Below are 21,129 nucleotides of genomic sequence, written 5' to 3' on the forward strand. Positions count from 1 at the left end.
CAGGAAGGCAAACAATTCAAGTGCAAAGTGTTTTATTGTAAACCTCTGAACAGGATGTTTCAGCCAAAGAAACTACTGTCCTTATGGAAGCAAGAAAGACATACAGGTGTATCAAACAAGTCAGCATTTTTGTAATGTACAACTACAATAAATATGCAAATATCACTGCCCAGCAACCATACATTAATACAGCTGAAAAGCTTTTAATTTTAACTAGGCTCCCAGTCCTAAGGAACCAATACCAAAATTTCAAATTCTGTAGGAAAGCTACAAACTAGAGAATTTTTCAAAAGGCTTATTTCTGATCAGGAGCTCTTGAGCATGCTGGCAAAGTCAAAAGGATCAGACTTTAGTCCAGTCTCCTTAAAATCACAGAATCCCAGAATGGTTTGGGTTGGAAGGGACATTAAACCTCATCTCATTCCACTCCCTGCCATGAGTAGAGACACCTTCCACTAGCCCAGGTTGCTCCAAGCCCTGTCCAATCTGGCCTTGGACACTTACAGGGATGGGGCAAATGGCACAAACATTTGGAATCAGATCTGAATACCAGCTTTGGATTTGTTTCCTCCAAGAATGACGACAGGAAAGGTCTGTGAACACACCCATACTTTTGAACTGATATTACATCTGGGTTAAATACTATCCCAGGCCAAGGAAAAATAACTTGTAATATAAATAAAGGTAGTATCTCCATGCCCAGAATGGATCTACTGACAGTTGCCTGGGAAGAATTGTCTTGAAAGAGTTATAAAAGTTGTAATTTTTCTAAAATTGTAACTGCTTTCTCTGTGCAAGATATATCTGCAGCTAGGGGTTCACATGAGGCTTTATCCCAAAAGCTGTGTCTTTAGGATGGAAAGATTGATCCTTCAAGGACAGGTAGTCAGAAGAAGGGGGGGGTTTTATGACCTTAACTATTGGCTCTATCAGAATCCTCTGAACATTTCCTATGGACTTCATCCAATGGAATTAATTAAGGAGACTTCTGTTTGCTTAATGGAAATGAGACAAGACATAATTTATAGCCTTGGTGTGGCAGACAGTCTCTAGCTTTCTGTCCAACACAAATCAGGGAAGGTGACTGTGGTGGAAGAATGGTGTCTACTGAAATGAAGGAGGGAAGTTGTTTATATAGTTCAAGAAAGATGAACAGAGATTTGATAGAGAACCCGTCATTAAAATGTAAGGCCATGACAATTAAACCTGCGTCTTTTAATGCTCCTTCATAGTGCTTATAAATGTCCTACATTCTTTGCTCCTATGTAAAGAATTTATCCAAGACTATCACTGCTTTGCCACGGGGAAGAAAAGGAGATGAACTGCCCTGCTCAGAGTAACTCTTATCAGTCAGCCAGATGGCAAATGAAGTGCCAGAATGTACAGGGAAGAGTTCAACATGGACCATTAATCCCAACCCAGCCCAAACACCATTAAAATGTCACTGCTAAGGACTCTGAGAGCAAAGGCACTAACAAAAGGTGTTCTACACAAGTACTTCTGCAACTGGAATTAATTATCGAAAACCCTTCCAAAGTGCAGGAAGGAAAAGTTATGGAACGTGTGGACTGGTGGTATAAGGGATAATGACACAGAACACAAGCAAACATCAATTGCAATACATATCTCTCTATATATACTTTAAATATATACAGGATAAAGGATATTGTTTAAAGGATATTGTATATATAAATTGTATCGGTTTCAAAAAGCATTCTGTTGATTCATGAAAACAATTTTCTATTTAAATCAAGAGCAGGGACTGGATTCTCTGGCTGGTGGTGCTGCAATGCACTGACCTGTGCTAGCCTGTGTCCACAGAGAAACACTATGTGACTCTGAATTTAAAGACATTTTGTGGAGCAACTTATGAAGAAGAAGAAAAAAGGCCTTATTCTCACTTCTAGATGTGACATATTTTTTCTATACTTCCTCCATTTTTAGTGCAGCAATCCAAGCCACATATTTTGCTCTAACCAAAATACAGTATTTTCCCCTCTCAGGTGGTTTTAATGACAAACCTCTATAGGAAACAGAATTTGATGTTATAACATTAAGCCTTTGCAATACCCAGAGACACCAGATCTTTGGATGAGATATGGTGGAGACCAGCAGAAGAGCCACATCAGGCACCTACAAACACCTGGCTTAGGGGGAGCACACCCTTTGGATGACAAGCAAGAGGGCTTTCCAGGCATTAGACTGTATTTTCCATGGCAGGAGACAACAGGTATACAGAACATCCAGAGCCTCCAAAAGCGTAACAATTAGTTCTGGTTCAGCTCCTGGTAAATCAATCACTTGGTATCAACTCAATCCACCAGTCCCTTTCCATAACATGTTCTTCTTTACAAATCAATTAAGATTTAGCCCAAGTTGCATTGGGAAGTGTTGCAAAGTTTCTAGCCATTTGAAATGAAGGTATTTGCATGTCATAGAAGTACCTTCCCTCATCATAGGATCTCATCCAGAGTAAGGGTGTTATAGTGATTTAAAATAATTTCATGTTGATTGCACAGCAAGGAGCAGAGGAAAAAAAACCCTCTTTTTTTTCCAGTGGGAGTGAGTTTGGGTGATCACAATTGGGCCAAAGGAGAGCTGAGCTCCTGGCCTAGCCCTGCACTGCAAAACTCCAAAGTTTTCCCCTGTCACGGGAGTCCATGGGAAAAGAACTGGGAACACTCATCTGCTAACTGTGCTGGAGGGAAGCTGCTGCTCCTGCCCTCTGATGTCACATGTGGTGGCTGACAATGAAAATTGATGGTGATTCATAAAGGCATCTCCATTCCTAAGAAAACTGGAAGAGCAGCTTGCGTAATCTTGAGATTTACTTAATTAAGTAACATCCCAGCACCGTTCTATTTGATCATCATTCCTTTACCTCCCTCTCCCTCCCGGCTTTGCCTTTGATTAACACAGTCCTGATAAGAAACTTCATTCAAAAAGAAAGCAGAGAGTGGGAAGGCAGCCCTGAGGTGTGGCTGGTGATTTAAAAACTGAAAAGAGGCAGAAAGAATGTCTCAGAGAGGTGGGAAGTTGGGATTGTTGTTTGCTGCAGGCAAGGTGAGGATATGGGGAGGGCTCAGCTGCAGCTGAGATATAGGTGCATGTGAGGAATATACCTACAGCTTAATGCCTCCGCCTGCTTCTGATGAGACAAGGTAATTATTTTCAGTATTTTAAAGCACTTTCTGCGTGAAACCTCAGAATGGCCAAACTTCAGTGTTTTGAAACATGCTTCTCCACTGAGATTCTTGAAGAGTGTTGGAGAAATGGGTACATTTTATAATATATGACAAAATATCGCAGACATTGCACAGCTGAGACACTGAAGGTGTATCTAATGTAATCTACAGGTTTCCTATTTCCTGACTAAGGCAGCCTCTGAATCCAGAGGAAGCACTCAGGGAAGTTGCACGGGGAAGTGCATGCTGCCTTCCAGGTGACCTTGGCACTTTAAATCAGGAAGCAAACGTGGATCGTCAGACTTCACCCAGCCCATAGATTATTTATGATGATCTTGCAGCAGCTCTCAAGCCCAGCCATGAATCAAGAGCTTGCATGTAAACACATAACAGACAGGGCTTCAAATACCCCTCGTTTATCAGCAGGGTTGTTTAAAAATTAATTTCCTTGGAAAAACAATTTATCCTATAGAGTGTGTGGGTTTATTTCTCATCCAGCTGGGAAAATGCCGTTCCCAGAGGGATTCCAGGGTGATGGGGTGAGGTGGGATGGAGCCTCACACAGAGGCCAAGCGGCCAGGGAAAAGTTCTCAACATTAAACACGGTATTTTTTTGGTCAGACAGATACGATGCCTTGAACTACAGCCCAGACTGATGAGGAGTCATGGCTGAGGGAGTGTTGTGGCTCAGGGGGTGACATGGCCGGAGGGGTGGCATGGCTGAGGGGGAGCAAGGCTGAGGAGGTTAAACGGGTGAGGGTCAGTCGTGGCTAAGGCGGTGTTATGGCTGAGGAGTAATGACCGAGGGAGACCTGTACCTGAGGGGCTGGCACGGCTAAGGGAGAGTCACGGCTGAGGGAGTGTCACGGCGGGGCGGATGTCATGGCTGAGAACAGGCAGCACCAGGTCTGAGAAACAAAGGTTACTGAACCAGTCGTGCTCGTGGCTGAGCGCTGGGACCAACGCTGGCGGCGCTGGTCAGTACGGGCAGAAAGGCACACGGCGCCCGTTCCCCGACCGCCTCCTCAGCCCCCTCGGGCACGCCGCCTCTGCCCGCCCGCCCTGAGGCGGAGGGGCCGCGGCGGGCGGGGCGGCCGGACTCGTTTCGCGGCCGAGCGGAGCCGAGCGGGGCCGATCGCGGCCGCTCCGGCACCGCCTCCTCCCCTCCCCGCTCTCCTCCCGCCCCGCGGAGGCGGAGGGGCCGCCGCGCAGCGCTCTGTGTGTGTGTGTGTCCGCAGCTCCCGTGGCCGCGCTTCCCCACTCCGCTCCCGCCGCCTGCCCTCGGCAGCACCGCGCCCTCCGCTCTCTCCGCGCCCTCCGTTCCTCCGCTGCCCCTTCCCGGCCAGCAGGGGTTGCGCCTGCGAGTCTTCTTCCCCCGCATTCTGGAGGCTCTCAATATGTTCAGCGCCGTCCGCGCTCAGAGGCACCAGGTACGGCGGGCGGGGGCCGGGCCGGGGCCGTGCGGCCGCGCTTTGTTCGGCGCTGGGGAGCGGGCGGAGGCGCTGGCCCGGGCGGGCGCCCCGCGCTCGGGGAGCCGGAGCCTCCGCGGCCCCGCGGCGCTTTGTTGCCCGTTCGGGGCCCGTTTCCTTGGGCCGCGGAGTTGCCCGCCCGCATGGCCTGAAGGGCGTGAGGCCGCTCGCTCCGTGCCGGGGCATCGGGCGGGCCCTGCGGCCGGGGGATGCGGTGTAGCCCCCGGCCGGGGCTTCCCGGGCTCCCCACGCGGGCCGGTCGGTGCCAAGGTCAGGCGCTGCCTCTCCCAGCGCCACGCTGCAGCCGCCGGGCGGCATCTGCCTAAAGCGCTACCGGGGGGTGGGGAAGAGAGCCGCGGGAATCCTGGACTTTGAAGGAAATAGCCGTTCCGGGATGAGCAGCGTGTGCTGACAGCTGGCTGCCAATGTCATGACCCTCCCTGTCATATACACCAGTTCTAGGAAGTGGGAGATAATAAAGCAAAAACAGTGGCTGTCAGCCCGCATTAGTGCTTCTGGGGAGAGCTGATGGGAGGGAGTGAGTGACCAGACCGGTTTGGTTTTGGATTTTTAGGGGGTTTTGGGGGGTGGTCGGGGAGGTGTGCAGGATTTTCTGCGTGCATGCATCAATTTCCAGAGCTTTTTAAAATTTTCAGAGATGCTTCAAGGTGGAAAATGCCTTTGCGTTGGCAGTCCTGCTGTTCCTTTACCCAGCATTCCCACAGACAATAAAATCTGAATTGGCTATAATTTGATGCGGAGTAGAAAAATTTTGTCGGTGAGAGGCGAAGCATCCGAGTTAATTTCTTAAGGAGATGGGTGGTGATAGACTAATGGAAATACTGTCTCATGTCGCTCTTATTTGTGTGGTTTGTAAAGGGAGGACTTCTTCTTCTTGTTTGCAGTGATGGGTGTGTAGACACCACATTTATTCTCTTCTGTCAGCGAGCTAGAGAATAAGAAAGCAAGCAGGATGTGGTGCTTTGGTGGTGAGATTGGTTTAATTTTAGAAGGCAGATTTTGAAGCCACAAGCCTGACTCCTGGAGCACAGGATGCAGCAGTCAGGGAATACTCTCCAGTTAGGAAGCTCTGTGTTAGCTGCTGTAGTTAAATCTAATTTTGTTTTCATCAGCTTGAGTTCTTAAGGAGCAGGAGATGGTAAGAAAGGCAAAAACTGCCCAGAATGTCAGTGGAAGACAAGGAGGACATACAGACAAAAAACACTGCTTTGGTTGTGTGACAGATGTTTGGAGAACTGTAGGAAGGATGTGTTAGTAGAAAAAAATAAACCCGGGGGGTGGGGAAGGGGGAGGAAAGAACTCAGATTTTAGAAGAGTGGATGTGAGGCAGAAGGTTGAAAAAGAGATGTAGATAAAGACTGACAACAATAACAAAAGTATGAAGTAGGAAAGGAGAGGAAAAGCAGAACCAACGTGAAAAATGACGAGGGCTTAGAAGTGTGGGAGGCCAGTCCTGGAAGCCAGTGCTGAATGGGCACACAGAGTGTTACAGCTGAGGGTTGTCTCTGGAACAGCAGTAATATTCAAGCATGAAGCCTGCTGCTTATAAATTTTTAAAGTCTGCATGCATAAATGTATTCGGAAGAGCTCTCTGGGCTTGCTCCCTATAGAGGGCAGTCAGAGCATTGCATCTTCCGGGGCTGCATGTAAGAGATTTTGGAAGATGTCTACAGTACTCTGTCCTTCCTCTTCGGTTCCTAACCAGTGATAGCAAATATTCCATCTTCCATCTTCCTTCTCCTCACTGTTGGCATGGGAGCACGGCTGAGGTTGATGTGCAGTGAAATAGAACAGTTTTGTCTACAAGTCATAGTTATCACTGAGACTAAATCTTCAGTGGAAAGCACCTGAAAAGTGAACAAGCAAAACAAAATTGTTGTAAATTCCGAGTCTTACTTTAGATTACTGATAAAAAGTGGTTGAGCTTATTTAGTGGTGTAAAGTATGTCGATGAATGTCTTGGTCTTTGGTGTTTTTCCCAAACGCAGACTCAGACATGAAAAGATGATGTGTTTTTACCGTAAATAAATGCTAACATATGAAAGAAATGTTTTGAGGACGTTTAGTTTTATCTTATACGGATAATGGACTGTGAGCAGTCGTAGGTGTGACCTACATTTCTTCTGAGCTGGGCTGTCACAAGCCAGAAAGCTCTGGCTGGGTGTTAAATTCCCTTTTTGTTTCACAAGTGTCAATCAAGTGTCTATCATTACCTCAGCAAGCATTGACTTTAAATCAAAAGATTATCAAGTATCTCCCCCAGAGTAGTGCTTTACCTGTGAGTTGAAGAAGGAATACCTTAATTTGACTAAAAGGTTCATGCAGACTTGGCACAGCCAATACTGCACATGGGCCGTGTTAAAGATGAGAGATAAAATAGACCGTTCCTGTGTTGTTAGGTCATGGGCAACATGTTTTCTGCCTCTGGGGCTTGTTGTCTTGGTGGTCACCTGAGACCGCAGCTCCTGCGGGGAGAGGCCTAGGGCAGCCCTGAGCATCACTGAGTCTCAGTATCATTGCTGTCTAGGTGAGTTTTCTTCAGTCTACCTTTAAACGGGCATACAGTGGAATAGAGGAGTTTAAAAGGAGGGAGTCTCCCCTCTGGAGGTCAGGATGTGCAGCCAGTGTATCTCTGCTTTATGGACTGTGACTCGATCGTGGTCTCCTGGTTCTCGTGCGTGGCAAAGGAAAATCTCAGTCTGTGCGCAGCATGAGGTGCTCGGGAAACACAATTACTGCAGCAGGGTGGTGTTTGAAGTCGAGCAGCTGGGCAGACGTTTGAGTCCTGGCATTCCTGTGCCTGGGAACTGCCGGGGTGCTGGAACACACCATGTGGATGTTCCGTGACTTCAGGCCTGCCTGAGCCCAGTGTGATCAGCTCTCGATCCAAGGGGATCTCCAGCCCCAACACCAGTACTAGTCTTTACTGTTAAAACTAAAACAAAAACTCAGAGTTTACAGACTACTGTTTATTTTTCTGCATCATTTTAAAAGTAAGTGCAGGGAATAGCTGCTCTCAAGTAGGAGTTTTCTCCAGTGGAATGTGTTGTTCCCATTCTGGGATGATAATTCTGTAGCTTTAATGTGTTTTAAAAGTGCATTTGGATGGAGCTTGAACAGTCGTTGTGTCAGAGGCACCAGGCTTTGTAAGACAGACAGTCATCTGGGAACATCTCACTTGGCTTAAAAACATTCAGAATCCTGGATAGTTATAAAAAAAGCCACACTGAGTTCTTGATGTGCTGAGCTAAAAGGGAGTATAAGCAAGGAGGGGAAGGTAATGACAAAGTGATTTGGATTTTTAAAAATAATTTAAAAGAAGGAGTTTGTTTGCAGTACCTGTTTGTAACCTTTAATGCAGAATAGGCAGCATTCTTGACTTTGCAGTGAATTTTGGCTGGTAGTTTGGGTTGTGTTCTAGCAGTAGCGCTCCAAACCAAAATCTGGAAAGTTGTGAATTTGCTTGTGCTATTTAATGCTGTTTTGAGTAACAGTATTAGCCATGCCACACACGACGCCATTAAAACTCTGTGGCAGTGATTAGGATGTTCAAATTCCGAGCTATTCAGTTTGGGCAGTACCATTAGGGACATAAATGCATCTGCATGGGATTGGTGTCTCACACAAAGGAGGACTTTAACGGACAAATCTTCCATTTCAATCCAGAACTATTTTTGATGACCTTCTTAGGTCTTCAAGGTCCCAAGCAAGTACGTGTGGCAGAGTTAGAACATTGGAAATGAAGCCGATGTGTTACAGCAGAATGTGGCAACACACGCCCGGAGATGTAAACTGAGCGAGGCTGGTTGTGGGATTTAGTTAGAATAGTTTGACTAGCTGTCCTGTGACTTGAAATGTTTGGGTTGTGATAAATCTTTGGGGAAGGTGTGGACATCAGGCTGTTGGTTTCTGTTTTGAGAAGTTTGCTTGCTTTAAAAATTGCAGTGATTATGCCGGTTGTACCAGCGGGGAAGTGTTTACTCCCAAATGTCTAATTAAACAATATTTGCTCAATAGAGCTTGGTGTCAGCTTCTTACCTTGCCTGTAGGATTACAAAAGAATATACCTTAATTTATTATTATTTAACCTCTCCTAAAAGTGGGGTTTCCTTTCCCAGGGAAGCAAACTGGCGTTGCAGTGTGTTGAAGGAAGTTGCGTCGAGCATTGCAGGGTGCTGCGTTCCTGGTGGGCGCCGCTGTGCTCGGGAGCAGGTGATCCCTTCTCCGGGCTGCCTGCTCCAGCCGCCAAGCTCAGCCAGCCTTTGCTCTGCCTGCTGGAATATTCTCTGTGCAGGGCTGTGGGAGCGGGGCAGTGTCCCGTGGAGCTGGTACACGGTGGGATAATGCCCCCTGCTGCTCCCGGGGATCAGCCTCCTCTCCTGCTGGAGCTGCCGGGCTGCCCGGGCGCCGGGCAGGTGCTGCTCCTGCCAAAGTCACCCCCGGGGTGAGCGCTGGCCACGCACCAGGGTCACAAGGTTCTCTTCCCTGCCACAGAGGGAACTTGGAGTTTTTGACAAGGAGAAATGAGCTGCACCTATTTTTAGGAAACTCGGTTCCCAATGTGGCATTTATTCTGGAGATACAAATATAGTGTTGGAACTGAAGTGATTGATGTTTTCCTGAGGTGGCACCAGGGTCATGGAAAGTTCCAGAGTGTTTGCTGCCTGTCTCCTCCCTGCTGCTGCTCCTCCTCCTCTTCTCCCTTCCCCAAAAGATTACAGCATAAAGAGCCCACCAAGCATGTGAATTCCCAGCAAAGCCAGTCTGCACTGCTAGTGCAGAGCCCAACCAGAACCCAACAGATTCTGTTCCCAGCGTGGCAGAGAGACCTTTTACCAAGGAAAGCTGTCACACAGATAGTGATTCCTGACTTTATTAATCTTTCTGGAAGTATCGAAGACTGGAGACATGCCTAGTCATTTCAGACATGTCCTTAATCCATCTTCAGATAATTTTAGGCATTCAGTAGAAGAAGGCTATAAGTAGATGAGCACAAGAAGAGCCAAAGGTAGGAGGCTTGTGAATTGGATGCTTTTAGGAAATGGAATAATTTCTGTGAGTTACGTACTTGTGGAAGCAGTAATGATAACAGGACATGCTGAAGGGCAGAGGTGATAAGGGATTGGCTAAAAATGGGATTCAGCTCTTCTAACTTTTTCTCTGAGCACTAATTTAGCCCTTTTCTTGTCTCCGGAGGTATAACGATGATGTGGTTGATCTCTTATTAGGCATGAGGACATATTGGTGTCAGCTGCTGGAATGGAAATATGAAAATACAGAATTTTTCAGGCTTGCTTTTTGTGGGGAAAAAAAAAAAGAAAATAACTTGTTTGTGAAGAAAAACTTGTTTGTTTGGGTCAGGAGCATGAATCAAGTTTTATGTGAAATACGTGGCAACACTATCTGTTGTCCTTACTTGATACCTTCTCCTTTATTGCAGGTTATGATGCATGATTATCACAGAAGAAATTCATGTCTATAGCTCATAAGGACTATATTACATCATCTTCAAGCCTGATAGTTTTGGAATCCATATTGCAGCTGCAAACACACGTCTGCTTTTGCATTTCCACAAACATCTTCCCTGTCAGGAGATCCTGAAACTCAAGTGCTCTGTTCTAACACAGTGATACCATTGGGCTATTTTAAATTTACAGTCATATATTTGCTTGGTAAGTTGTACCATTTTTGTGTATACAGTAGTTAATACTTCTGCTGAAATTATGTAAATTTAAAATCGTGGTGTCTTGTATTGAATAAAACACAACAAATGGATGTTTGTAAGTAAGATTATTGTTGCCAGTTTAGGGTTGAATACTTGCAGTAGTGAGGGAATTTAAAATAGACGGATTAACACTAGAAGTATTTTGTGGAAGCCTCGGTAATTTCCATTACTGATTTTTGCGATCCACTTCTTCTGGTTTGCAGTTTTCTTACTTAGTTTGATCTTCAGAATTTTTTTAAACTTGAGATGGAATTGCGAATTGTTGCTGGTAACATTAATAGAATCCCCCGTATACTTTCCTCTAAGATTTTTAAGGTAACTGTGCTTTGTGTATGTTAGCAGCTCAAGCTCACAAATCTGATTTTTTTTTAAATTACTATTTCAAATTCATTAGGTCACCTAAGGGTAATAGTTTAGTATTCTTAATTAGCTTCTTAGTTGGAAAGTGGTTGACTAAAAAAGAATCAGTTAAAGGAGCTATAGAGTAGCTTCCACATTAAAAAAATTAAAGTTTCCTGAAGTTATTTTTCCAGTCTTGGTCTGATATCCCTGAGGTGGAATCTCTGTGTATGGCTGAGGTCTTCAGAGGAAGTTGTTCTAGCTTTGAGATGACTTAAAATACATGATTGTTGTTCAGAATTTATTAAATTCTGTCTGGTTTGTTGGTCATAATGTTCTTTCATGACTTCCAGCTGCTCTAAAACACTGAGTCATTACTCATAAAATTAAACAGAAAATGTTTATCTATTCTACTTCGTTAGCTACTTTAAATTCTCAGTTCTTATTTTTCAGTGTAGCTAGGTTTCATGTCTGCAAAAAATGCAGCTGGACCAGGATGGTAGGGAGTGGAAAGTGGTGATGAGTAATGATAGCTGGGGATGGATCTACCAAAAAAGATCGTTAGGGAGGGGAATCTGTGTAATCCAGTGGCTCCCAGCTTGCTCCTACAGAGCTGGCACAGATTCAGCCTGTGGTTTTGAACCCAGTACCTGCTGAAGTGATGTGGGTGCATTAAAAGTTGTGGCCTCAATCCCTGAAAATCATGAATCCATTAATGCCCCCTGCATGTTTGTTTGCAAACAATGTATTGCTAGTACTGAAGCAAAATGCTGTGTGTGTAACCCTTGCCCATTGCCTGTGCAGCCAGACCAACACCAAAATGATTCCCAACGGATATTTGATGTTTGAGGATGAAAACTTCATCGAGTCGTCTGTTGCCAAACTCAATGCCTTACGGAAGAGCGGTCAGTTCTGCGACGTCCGCCTCCAGGTACCTGTGCCCTGCCCCACTGGGGGGTGTGGGGGTTAAACCATGTGGCCTCTTGCCTCACTCACTGGGAGATGGGAGATTTTAGAAGCCCATTTTTCTGAAAAATGCATACTAAAAAAAAAACAAAACCAAGGTGGGGTGCACTTTGAGAGTAGTGAGGCTGACTTCCAGCTGGAGACTGTTGATTTGAAAAATTGATTAGAACTGTGGCACTCACCTGAGTAGGCCTTCATATTGTGAAAATACAAAGGTAATTACAAAAAACCCTCACCAGCACGTGGGCTTCTTGTTTGTTTTTGACATGAAGGTGTGTGGACACGAGATGCTGGCGCACCGAGCCGTGCTGGCGTGCTGCAGTCCCTACCTGTTTGAAATCTTCAACACTGACAGTGACTGCCATGGGGTTTCCCATGTGAAGTTTGATGATCTCAACCCAGCAGCTGTTGAAGTTCTGTTGAATTATGCCTATACTGCTCAGTAAGTAGTTCTCACAGTAACTAGAGAGAGGATAGACTTCGATTCGAAAAATCAGAATAATAGACCTGAATTTCTCTCCTTAATAGGTTAAAAGCTGATAAAGACCTGGTGAAAGATGTATACTCTGCAGCAAAGAAGTTGAAGATGGAGAGGGTTAAGCAGGTATGGTTCTCAGCTCTTCTGGAAGTCTGTTCTGCCTTCCCAGGCTGATAGCATTGCACCTTTTTGGCATTAGTGAGCCAAAACCTGATGCTTTGTGGAAGAAGTGCTCGGCACAAAGCTGCTGTAGATGTTCCTTAGCGCTGTGTTGATTTGTTGCCAACTCCTACTTGAGCTGTCTTGGTGCCAGGGTGTTCCCTGAAGTTAGGTTTTGTATTTGTGCACCTGCGTAAGAAAAACAGCTTTGAATCTTGGCTGATTCCTTACCTTCAGGTCTGTGGCAGCAGTGCTGTGCTTGGTATTGTTGGGAGCATGAACGAACCTGTAAATCTGTCAGAAAAAGGATAATTCACACGCTCCTGAACATAAATTTGGTAGTACTTGACTTTGGAAATACCCTTAGCCACAGATAGGGATTGGGATTATTAGCACACCTGACTTGAGAAGTAGTTTTGAATAGGTGTTCAGTAGAAAAGCAAGGGGGCAATGTAGATGTCTGTAGCTTCCAAATGTGTCTGACTTTTTCATTTAAGATGTGCATGTTCCTGTGGAAGGCAGCATTCCCTTTAGAGCACTGGCGTGGGGACGACAGCAGAGTCACTACTCTGCAGTTAGAATAACAGCTGCTGCTGTATGTTGGGATAGATAATTTAAATGTATAAGAACTGTCTGCTTGTAAACTAAACTGCAGCTCTGTGGTTGCCAGGTTTGTGGTGACTATTTGCTCTCCAAGATGGACGTGCAGAGCTGCATCTCCTACCGGAACTTCGCCAGCTGCATGGGAGACTCTCGGTTGTTGAACAAGATCGATGGCTACATTCAGGAACACCTTGTAGAGATTTCAGAACAGGAGGAATTTCTCAAACTCCCACGGTTAAAGGTTAGCTTAAGTTTGTAGAATTCTTTCTGGTACACAATTTCCAAAAAGCAACCTGAGGAGCAGCTAGGATTTCTTTCCCTTTTGGGGGCAGGAAAGCTTGGTGTACTGACTGCTGCCAACAGTGTGACAATTCTGGATCTGTATCCTGTTCCTAACTGCTGTGAGCCTTAACTGTAGAGAACAGGTGCTGTCACCCTTTCCAGGTGTAAAAGATGATTGTATTTAAATGTGCTTCCTAGTTCCATAGGCTGAAAGCTCCTTGTGGTGTTTTCTGGCTCTGTGGTAAAGTGAGAATTGTGCTTGCTATGTAAAGTACAGTATGCTACAGGGTAATTCCTAGAGAGTAAATAATTTTTTCTTTTCTCCCTCAAGCTTGAAATAATGCTGGAAGACAATGTTGGCCTACCCAGCAATGGCAAATTGTACACAAAGGTAATCAACTGGGTACAGCGCAGCATCTGGGAGAACGGAGGCAGCCTGGAAGATCTAATGGAAGAGGTTAGTCTTTAAGAAAATGGGATTATGGGATTAGACATTAAAAAAAACCCAAAAAAGCCAATATGAAGGATGATCCCTTTTTACTTTTTTTTTTTTTTTTTTCCCTTCTTCACTTTTTTAACTATGACCCTAAAGAATTTAAATTTTGCTGTAGGTACCCCTAAGCTGAGAAACTGGGGGGGTGTTCAGGTGAGCTGAATGCACTGTCCAGTCTGGTCTTCACTTTCCTTTTTGCTCCCTGTTGCTGTATAGTAGCCTCAGAGTGGCCTGTATCTGCTTTAGTTTGGGGAGGTGGTACTGAGGCTTGCCGTAGATTGGTGATGTTTTCCTTTGCAGGCTTTGCTTGTAAATGCACAGTAGGTAAAAGCTTCTAATGGTTGTTCCTCCCCGTTGGTTTATCTCCCCATAGGTTTATTAACAAAACTAGGATACCAAGGCTGAAGAACCAAGAAGAGCCTCAAGTGTATTGACACGTACAGAAGCAGCAGTCCTGCCCCAGTGCTCCTAAGAAAATCCGCTGTGGGCAGAGAACGATCATGATGATTTAATGGTGTTTACTTACTCCTTTACAGGATACATTATTTTGAAACTTGTGTGTTGTTAAATGGCTTTTCTCATGAATACTAATGGTAGATGTAGCCTGGGCAGTGTTTAGTGGCAAAATTAGTGGGGAGACAAAATTTCTAATTGGCTTCAGCAAAAAGACTTAACCAAATCTTGTGAAGTTCTTCACAGTTTTCCAAGTCTGCTATTACAAATGTGAAAGATCCCCAGAAACACTTGTCTAGGCGAGAGAATTGTTGATGCTGTCGTATAAGTGTGTATTTCCTCTTGGAGAAACTAATTTAAAAGCTTTGATTATGTTGAAATTAAGATGCATTTCATTGAAACAGCTGCATCTGATTTCAGTGGTGGACAACAGTTTCTTCCAGAACTTAAATTTGTGTTGTCTTCCCTCATTCCCATACCTTTCTTTTAGAGTCCACTGTTGGCTTCTCTTGGCCTTTTTTTGATGGAGATAAATATGTGTATTTTTCATAGCAGAAAACTTGTGTGCAGGGATAAGGGAAAATGCTTGCATGAGACTGTGAATTTGTGTAACTCTGCAAATTAATGTGCCTTTTGCTTGTCTAATGTTTCTGTGCTGGGAAAACAGCAGAAGCCCATGGAAAATGAAGATTTCTCTCAAGCTGAGAAAGTAAGGAACCTTCACCCCCTCTTTGAAGATTGCCACCATGACATCTGCTTCCTTTTAGTTTTGCCACTGTGCGAGCTTAAGATGAGCAGACGAGCAGTGTGGTGCCTGGGGTAATGTGCCTGTAGCTGAGGAGCACAGAGACAGCAGCCACATGGGTGTTCTGTTGTTGTTTTTGCAGGTGCAAACGCTGTACTACTCAGCTGATCACAAGCTGCTTGATGGAAATCTGCTAGATGGACAGGCTGAGGTGTATGACAGTGATGACCACATTCAGTTTGTGCAGGTACAAATTGCAGACAGTCTCAGGTAACCCCAGGTAGACTGGAGCAGTTTACAGCACACCTGAAGTCCTGTGTTCCGCTGGCAGAGAAGGCAGCAGGTGCCATAGTGGAGAAATGCATCAGGAGAAGGTGTCTGGCTGGGAGCTGCTGCAGGCCGTGATGTGCTCTCAGCTTGTCTCTTTGACAGGCTGGGCTGACTCTCAGGCTTTGCAAAACAGAGTGCTCTAATTCTGACTTCAAAATCAATCCTGGCTGTTAGAAGAAAGAAGAGGCAGACAAGCACTCAGCCGTAGGAAGTCAGCTGAGACCTTGTAGAGTTCACAGAGACTGTAGAGAAACAACGGACTGCTTGGCTTGCAGTGGGGAATGTGTCTGGTAAATTTGGGCCCAGAAAAAGATTCCAAATCCAAGTTCTAATCCTTGAGCTGCCAGCGTCCGCTGCTTTTGTTCAGCTGCACTGGTTGGTGTAGCTGCCAAATCTCACTGAGTGCAAATTACTCCTGTGCTTTTTGAGAGGTCTTTTTTTATGCTTTTTTGTTGGGTTTTTTTGGTTGTTTTTTTTCTTTTTTTTTCTTACCAGGTGTAATCTTTTTGAACTCCAGAAAACCACATGGCTTAGTACAAACGCAGGCTAAGATAGAAAGAATAAAAAAGGACTAACAGTTGTAAATTATCAGTTGCTTTATACAGATGAACTTGGTTTAAATTTATGATTTTGAAGCAAATACATTGTGATATTTTGTAACAGTGAATCATGTTCGTACAAAAAGTTTCCTTCATGAAATTTGTAGCTAATGTGTAAAACACTGTCCATCCCAGAATGTGGATTTTCGAAGTGAAATGAGAGGAAAAGGAAAAGCCAGCTAATTTTCCAGTTTCTTAATTGTTTTTAGAAAGCCTTCACAGAATTCTCCACGTCTGGATACCACTTGTAATGCTTAAAAGCAGAGAGGTGAACATTAAGAAGGTTCATTTTCAGAAATAAGACCAGGACTTCTCAATGGTTTTCTACAAATCCTTTCTGATAAGAAAAATCACCAACTTCAGACATCCTAAACAGTTGAGAAAACTAACACTAAAAAACCCTAGTGCCAGTCCTGGAAAAATGATAGCTTTTACTTTTTTAAATTACAAAACTTTGTATTTTCTGTTGCTGTTGAGGCAATTTAAAGAGAAGAGCATAAGGGGTTAATAGGATGAAGTTTCAGAAATAACAAAAATGCTGTCTACAAGTGTGCTGGTTGTCACAGTGAGCTGAGCTTAGCAATCCAGCTCCTCTGTGTGAGGTTATCTGAGTTAGGTGATGTGTTTCAGAAGTCTTGTGACAGTTTCCATGGAGATGAGGCTCCAGGGAACTGTGCAAGCATCACAGACTTTGGACTGCGGTCATAAACTCTGCTGCTGAGCAGAATAGACAGCACAGTAACTTCCTGTGCTTCAGGAAGAGCCTCAGCAATCCAGCCAACTGTGCTGAAACTGGAAAATTTGAGTTTTTTCTTAATAGAGCAAAATAATGGAAGTTACAGTATAAATTTAATTGGAGATGAAAAGAAAGCAGAAATCTCTTGTTAGTGGGAAGTATCAAGGGAGTAAAATCCAAGAAACAGCTAATCTGAGCACAGAGAGGAACTGAGGTGAAATTAGTTTGTCTTCAGGGAATGAAGAGAATAGTTAATTCACTTCAAAGAGCATTATATGATTAACTCAAGCTGCAGAAGCAGAGCTTGGGAGTGAGGCTCCTATGTGGTAGCTCAGTTCTCTCCAGCTGCGTGTAGCTCTTTCCTTACATTTGTAAATCCTGCTAGAAATGCACACTCACTTCAGGGATTTGCAGTCCGGCACCAGCAGTCACAGGATAAAGTGAGTTCCAGGAGAAAAGTGTAGGGTGGTTTTTGGCCGCTGTTGCTGGGCAGGCAGGATGTTCTGCTGAAAATATAGGTGTGCTATAAATGCTGCTCTGCGGAGGTGGTAGACAAGTGTGCTCTGGAGTAGCTACAGTATCTCAGAGAAGCAGAGGTAGAAGGAGCTGTAGTCTCTGGCTAGGTTTCTGTAGCTGCCTTTTGATTTTGCAGAAGAGGCCACCACGTGAGAATGATCACAAGCAGATCAGTAGCAGCTCCTCTGGAAGTCTTTCTCCAAATGCTACTGTTCAGAGTCCTAAACACGAGTGGAAAATCATTGCTTCAGAGAAGACTTCGAGTGAGTAACAGGGGCAGGGGTTGTCTAACAGATGGGTCTGATCTCGGGTACCTGCCACCTTCTGCTCCCTGGGGATTTCCTTCACATCTCTGAGGAATGCTGAGGTGTTTTTTCTTACTGATGATACAAGTCAAGTAAATTGTAGGGTGTTTCTGATGTACCTGGGCCAAACTGGCATCACATACGTCTCAGTTCCTTATCAGCTAAATCCATGGTGTGTCATTGTTTTCCCAGAAAATCCTAAGGAGACAAGCAATCCATAGTTAATTAACAGAGCTGTTTGCTCTGTGTGTGCGAGGAGACTCCCAGCACATGTTTAGGTTGCTGTCATCTGTCTTTCGCCACTCTGTTAGTATCTAAAGAATAGTTGTCAATAACTAACACTTCTTCTAACACTTGGACCCAGTAACCAAAAACTGAAGTTTCCTTGCTGCCAAGGGGAGTGGCACGCCCAGCAGAGCCCATTTGGCATCCAGCTCAGTCCCCCTTGCCGCGGCACCGTGCTCAGTGGCGGTGTGCTGTCCCCGCAGGTAACACGTACCTGTGCCTGGCCGTGCTGGACGGGGTGCTGTGTGTGATCTTCCTGCACGGCCGCAACAGCCCCCAGAGCTCCCCCTCGAGCACCCCGCGCCTGCTGAAGAGCCTGAGCTTCGAGCTGCAGCCCAGCGACCTCATCGAGAAGCCCATGTCCCCCATGCAGTACGCGCGCTCGGGGCTGGGCACGGCCGAGCTGCACGGCAAGCTCATCGCTGCGGGTGAGCTGGGGCAGGGGCGCCGGGCACGGGGCTGCGCTGGTGCCTCTGAACGTGGGGCCAGTAACCTCTCGCTTGCAGGGGGCTACAACAGGGAGGAGTGCCTGCGCACCGTGGAGTGCTACGACCCCGAGAAGGACACCTGGACGTTCATCGCGCCCATGAGGACGCCGAGGGCCCGGTTCCAGATGGCAGTGCTGATGGTGTGTGGGGTGGGGAGCAAGCCTGTAGGAGCCCACCTGGGCTGAGCTGAACAGGGCACGCTGGACAGGATGGCTCTGGAAGTTGTTTCTCTGTAGCTCCACGGTTACCTGAGCGCTCTCGAGCTGACTGGTGTGCTGAGGTGACGGGTGTTGGTTTGTTCCTCTCAGGGGCAGCTGTACGTCGTGGGTGGGTCAAACGGCCACTCGGATGACCTGAGCTGTGGGGAGATGTACGAGCCCGAGATTGATGACTGGACCCCTGTTCCGGAGCTGCGGACCAACCGCTGCAACGCAGGTGAGGCCTCTGCAGCGCCCGGGCTGGGGGCTGGAAACTCAGCTACTTCTTACTCACTTGCCATTCTTTCCTCTGTCAACAGGAGTGTGTGCCCTGAATGGAAAGCTGTACATTGTGGGTGGTTCTGATCCTTATGGCCAGAAGGGGCTGAAGAACTGTGATGTGTTTGATCCTGTAACAAAGGCTTGGACGAGCTGTGCTCCCCTTAACATCCGTAAGTTTGTTGAGAAGCTGGGCAGGGATGGGGAGAAAAGGGCAACTGCAAAACTGCACCAAACCAAAAACTAGACCAAAGCAAAGCCCCTTTGAGTTGCTGCTGCTGTGGGCCGTTGCTGGTGGCTGACTGTGCTGGCTCTGTTTGCAGGGAGGCACCAGTCAGCTGTGTGTGAGCTGGGAGGGTACCTGTACATCATCGGCGGGGCCGAGTCGTGGAACTGCCTCAACAGCGTGGAGCGCTACAACCCCGAGAACAACACCTGGACCCTGATGGCGCCCATGAATGTGGCTCGGCGCGGCGCGGGCGTGGCTGTCCGTGATGGTAGGGCTGGGCTGCTGCCGCCTCGGGGCCTTGCATGTTTGCTCTGATGCGAGTAGATACAAAGCTGTGCTCATTTTTGGGCAGGAAACAATACAGTAGGAGCCTGGCTAAATGGCCAGTTCTGATTAAAAAGCAAAAACCTCTTGGCTGTGGGGCATTCACCCCACGTCTGTCTTGTGAAAGTGTCATTGTGCAGCTTCTAGAGCTGCACCTGTTTGGACTTTGCCCTTGCTCTGAATCAAATTGCCATCAGCTGTCATGGGCAGGAGACCCAAAGCACATTCCTCCTGTAAGTGCAGACCTTGACCAGGCCAAGGTCTGCGACACCACCTGGTGTTCCTTAGGGCTTTGTCCTGGTGGGAGCACGGGGCCAGCTGGTGCAGAGCAGTGAGCGTGGCTCCCTTTCCTCCCACAGGAAAGCTGTTTGTGGCTGGAGGATTTGACGGCACGCATGCGGTGAACTGCGTGGAGATGTACGACCCTGCCAGGAACGAGTGGAAGATGATGGGCAGCATGACCACGCCCAGGAGCAACGCCGGCATCACCACGGTGGCTAACACCATTTATGCAGTGGGGGGCTTTGATGGCAATGAGTTCTTGAACACACTTGAGGTCTACAATCCAGAGTCAAATGAGTGGAGCCCCTACACCAAAATTTACAAGTTTTAAGTGAATTAAATTCCCTTTTCAAACTAACAGGCTTAGTGATGTAATTGTGTTTCAGTAGAGGTACACCTGTGAATAGGGGTGGGGAGGGCATGGATGTTGCCAACAGCAACACAGAGCTTTTGCATATTGCATATTAATGTGCTGTATATATTCGTTTTGGAAAGACTATTGAGATGAAGGGTTTTTTTGTGTATTTTAGAACTTTAAAGGTTTTGGTTTTAAGATTTTGACGATAACGCAAGAGAAACTAGACTGGGCATATCATTTCAGGAGCTTCCCTCAGTGTTTGTCACTTTGCACATTGGATGACTTCCTGGAGGTGTGTTCTTGGGGCAGAAAGGGTAACATTTGTGGGGGATAATGTTTTTTTCTTTCATCAGGCCTTGGTTTCCTTCAGTAACTGGAACAATCTGTAACAAGAAGCCTTATTTAAATAGATATAATGGCTATTTTTTTTATTAAAAAAAAGCTGACATGCCTCTGCTAATACCTTATCTTTTACAATTGCCTTTTTATAACAGTTTTTATATACTCAGCAGAGTATTTTGTCTGTTGAAATGCAAATGGCAGATAAATGATTATTGAAACAAAGAGACAGCCTTGGAGTTTCTAGAGCCCGAGTGGGACAGTGGATTGCCCCCGCAGGTGAGCTGCTGCAATAGTGTGAGTTAGTCTGCACCACCTTCCTTAGAGCTGCACAGGGTTTCTGGACGTGACACACCCAGACTTTCTAGGGTGGGAAAAGGATTCTGGCTCCAAGTACTTTGAGGAGAATGCAGAGTGTGCTTTCTGTATAGCAGTTTTGTTACTCTGGGTGAGCTGATCTTTGTACAACAACAACAGTTTGGGGAGGGGGGTTCTCATGGGTTTTAAATTCTTGCCAGCTGACAAAGAAAATGTGTTGTAGTACCTGTCTTAAGTTTATTTTTCTAATATTACCAGCTGGAAGTGTGATAGAACACGAATAACTTGATTTTGTATGTGCTCATAGTCCTGTTTTAGTTCACTTTCTCTATTCCTATGGATCAAACATGGGGGTGGGATGACTTGGTGTCTAATGTGTAGTGCTGCACATCTAACTCTGGGTGCCAAAACTAGCACTGACTGCTTGCTGCTGCTGCAAACACATTAAAGGTACCTTTTGGGAAACTCTTGCACCACAGGCGTGCCCTGACCTGGCTCTGTGTCCTTTTCTTCAAGGAGGCGGTGTCCAAAGAGGAGTCTGTGATACTGAAAGTGACATTTCAGAGGGGTGTAGGCACAGGACAGGGGGTGGAGTGTCCCATGTCCCCCGTGCCTGCAGTGGAGAG

At 45.9% G+C, this 21,129-nt stretch overlaps 1 protein-coding gene across 2 annotated transcripts; it reads left to right on the plus strand.

Moving 5' to 3' along the window:
- The first annotated feature begins 4,368 nt into the window (after positions 1-4,368).
- Positions 4,369-20,976, plus strand: IVNS1ABP (influenza virus NS1A binding protein). Of its 2 annotated transcripts, none has more exons than XM_066192200.1 (15): positions 4,369-4,615; positions 10,116-10,347; positions 11,544-11,670; positions 11,978-12,147; positions 12,234-12,309; positions 13,013-13,186; positions 13,559-13,684; positions 15,061-15,165; positions 17,236-17,362; positions 17,893-18,117; positions 18,196-18,317; positions 18,486-18,612; positions 18,695-18,826; positions 18,977-19,150; positions 19,566-20,976. In XM_066192200.1, the coding sequence occupies exons 3-15, from the start codon at positions 11,560-11,562 to the stop codon at positions 19,817-19,819; spliced, it is 1,923 nt and encodes a 640-aa protein (XP_066048297.1). In that variant the 5' UTR covers positions 4,369-4,615; positions 10,116-10,347; positions 11,544-11,559; the 3' UTR covers positions 19,820-20,976. The 2 variants fall into 2 exon arrangements, with proteins under 2 accessions (XP_066048297.1, XP_066048298.1); XM_066192201.1 differs by lacking the exon at positions 4,369-4,615 and adding an exon at positions 9,433-9,683.
- The last annotated feature ends 153 nt before the right edge of the window (positions 20,977-21,129 follow it).

The sequence above is a fragment of the Chamaea fasciata genome, unplaced genomic scaffold, assembly GCF_029207755.1.
Source record: "Chamaea fasciata isolate MVZ Bird 193981 ecotype frontalis unplaced genomic scaffold, bChaFas1.0.hap1 SCAF_10, whole genome shotgun sequence".
Lineage (NCBI taxonomy): Eukaryota > Metazoa > Chordata > Aves > Passeriformes > Sylviidae > Chamaea > Chamaea fasciata.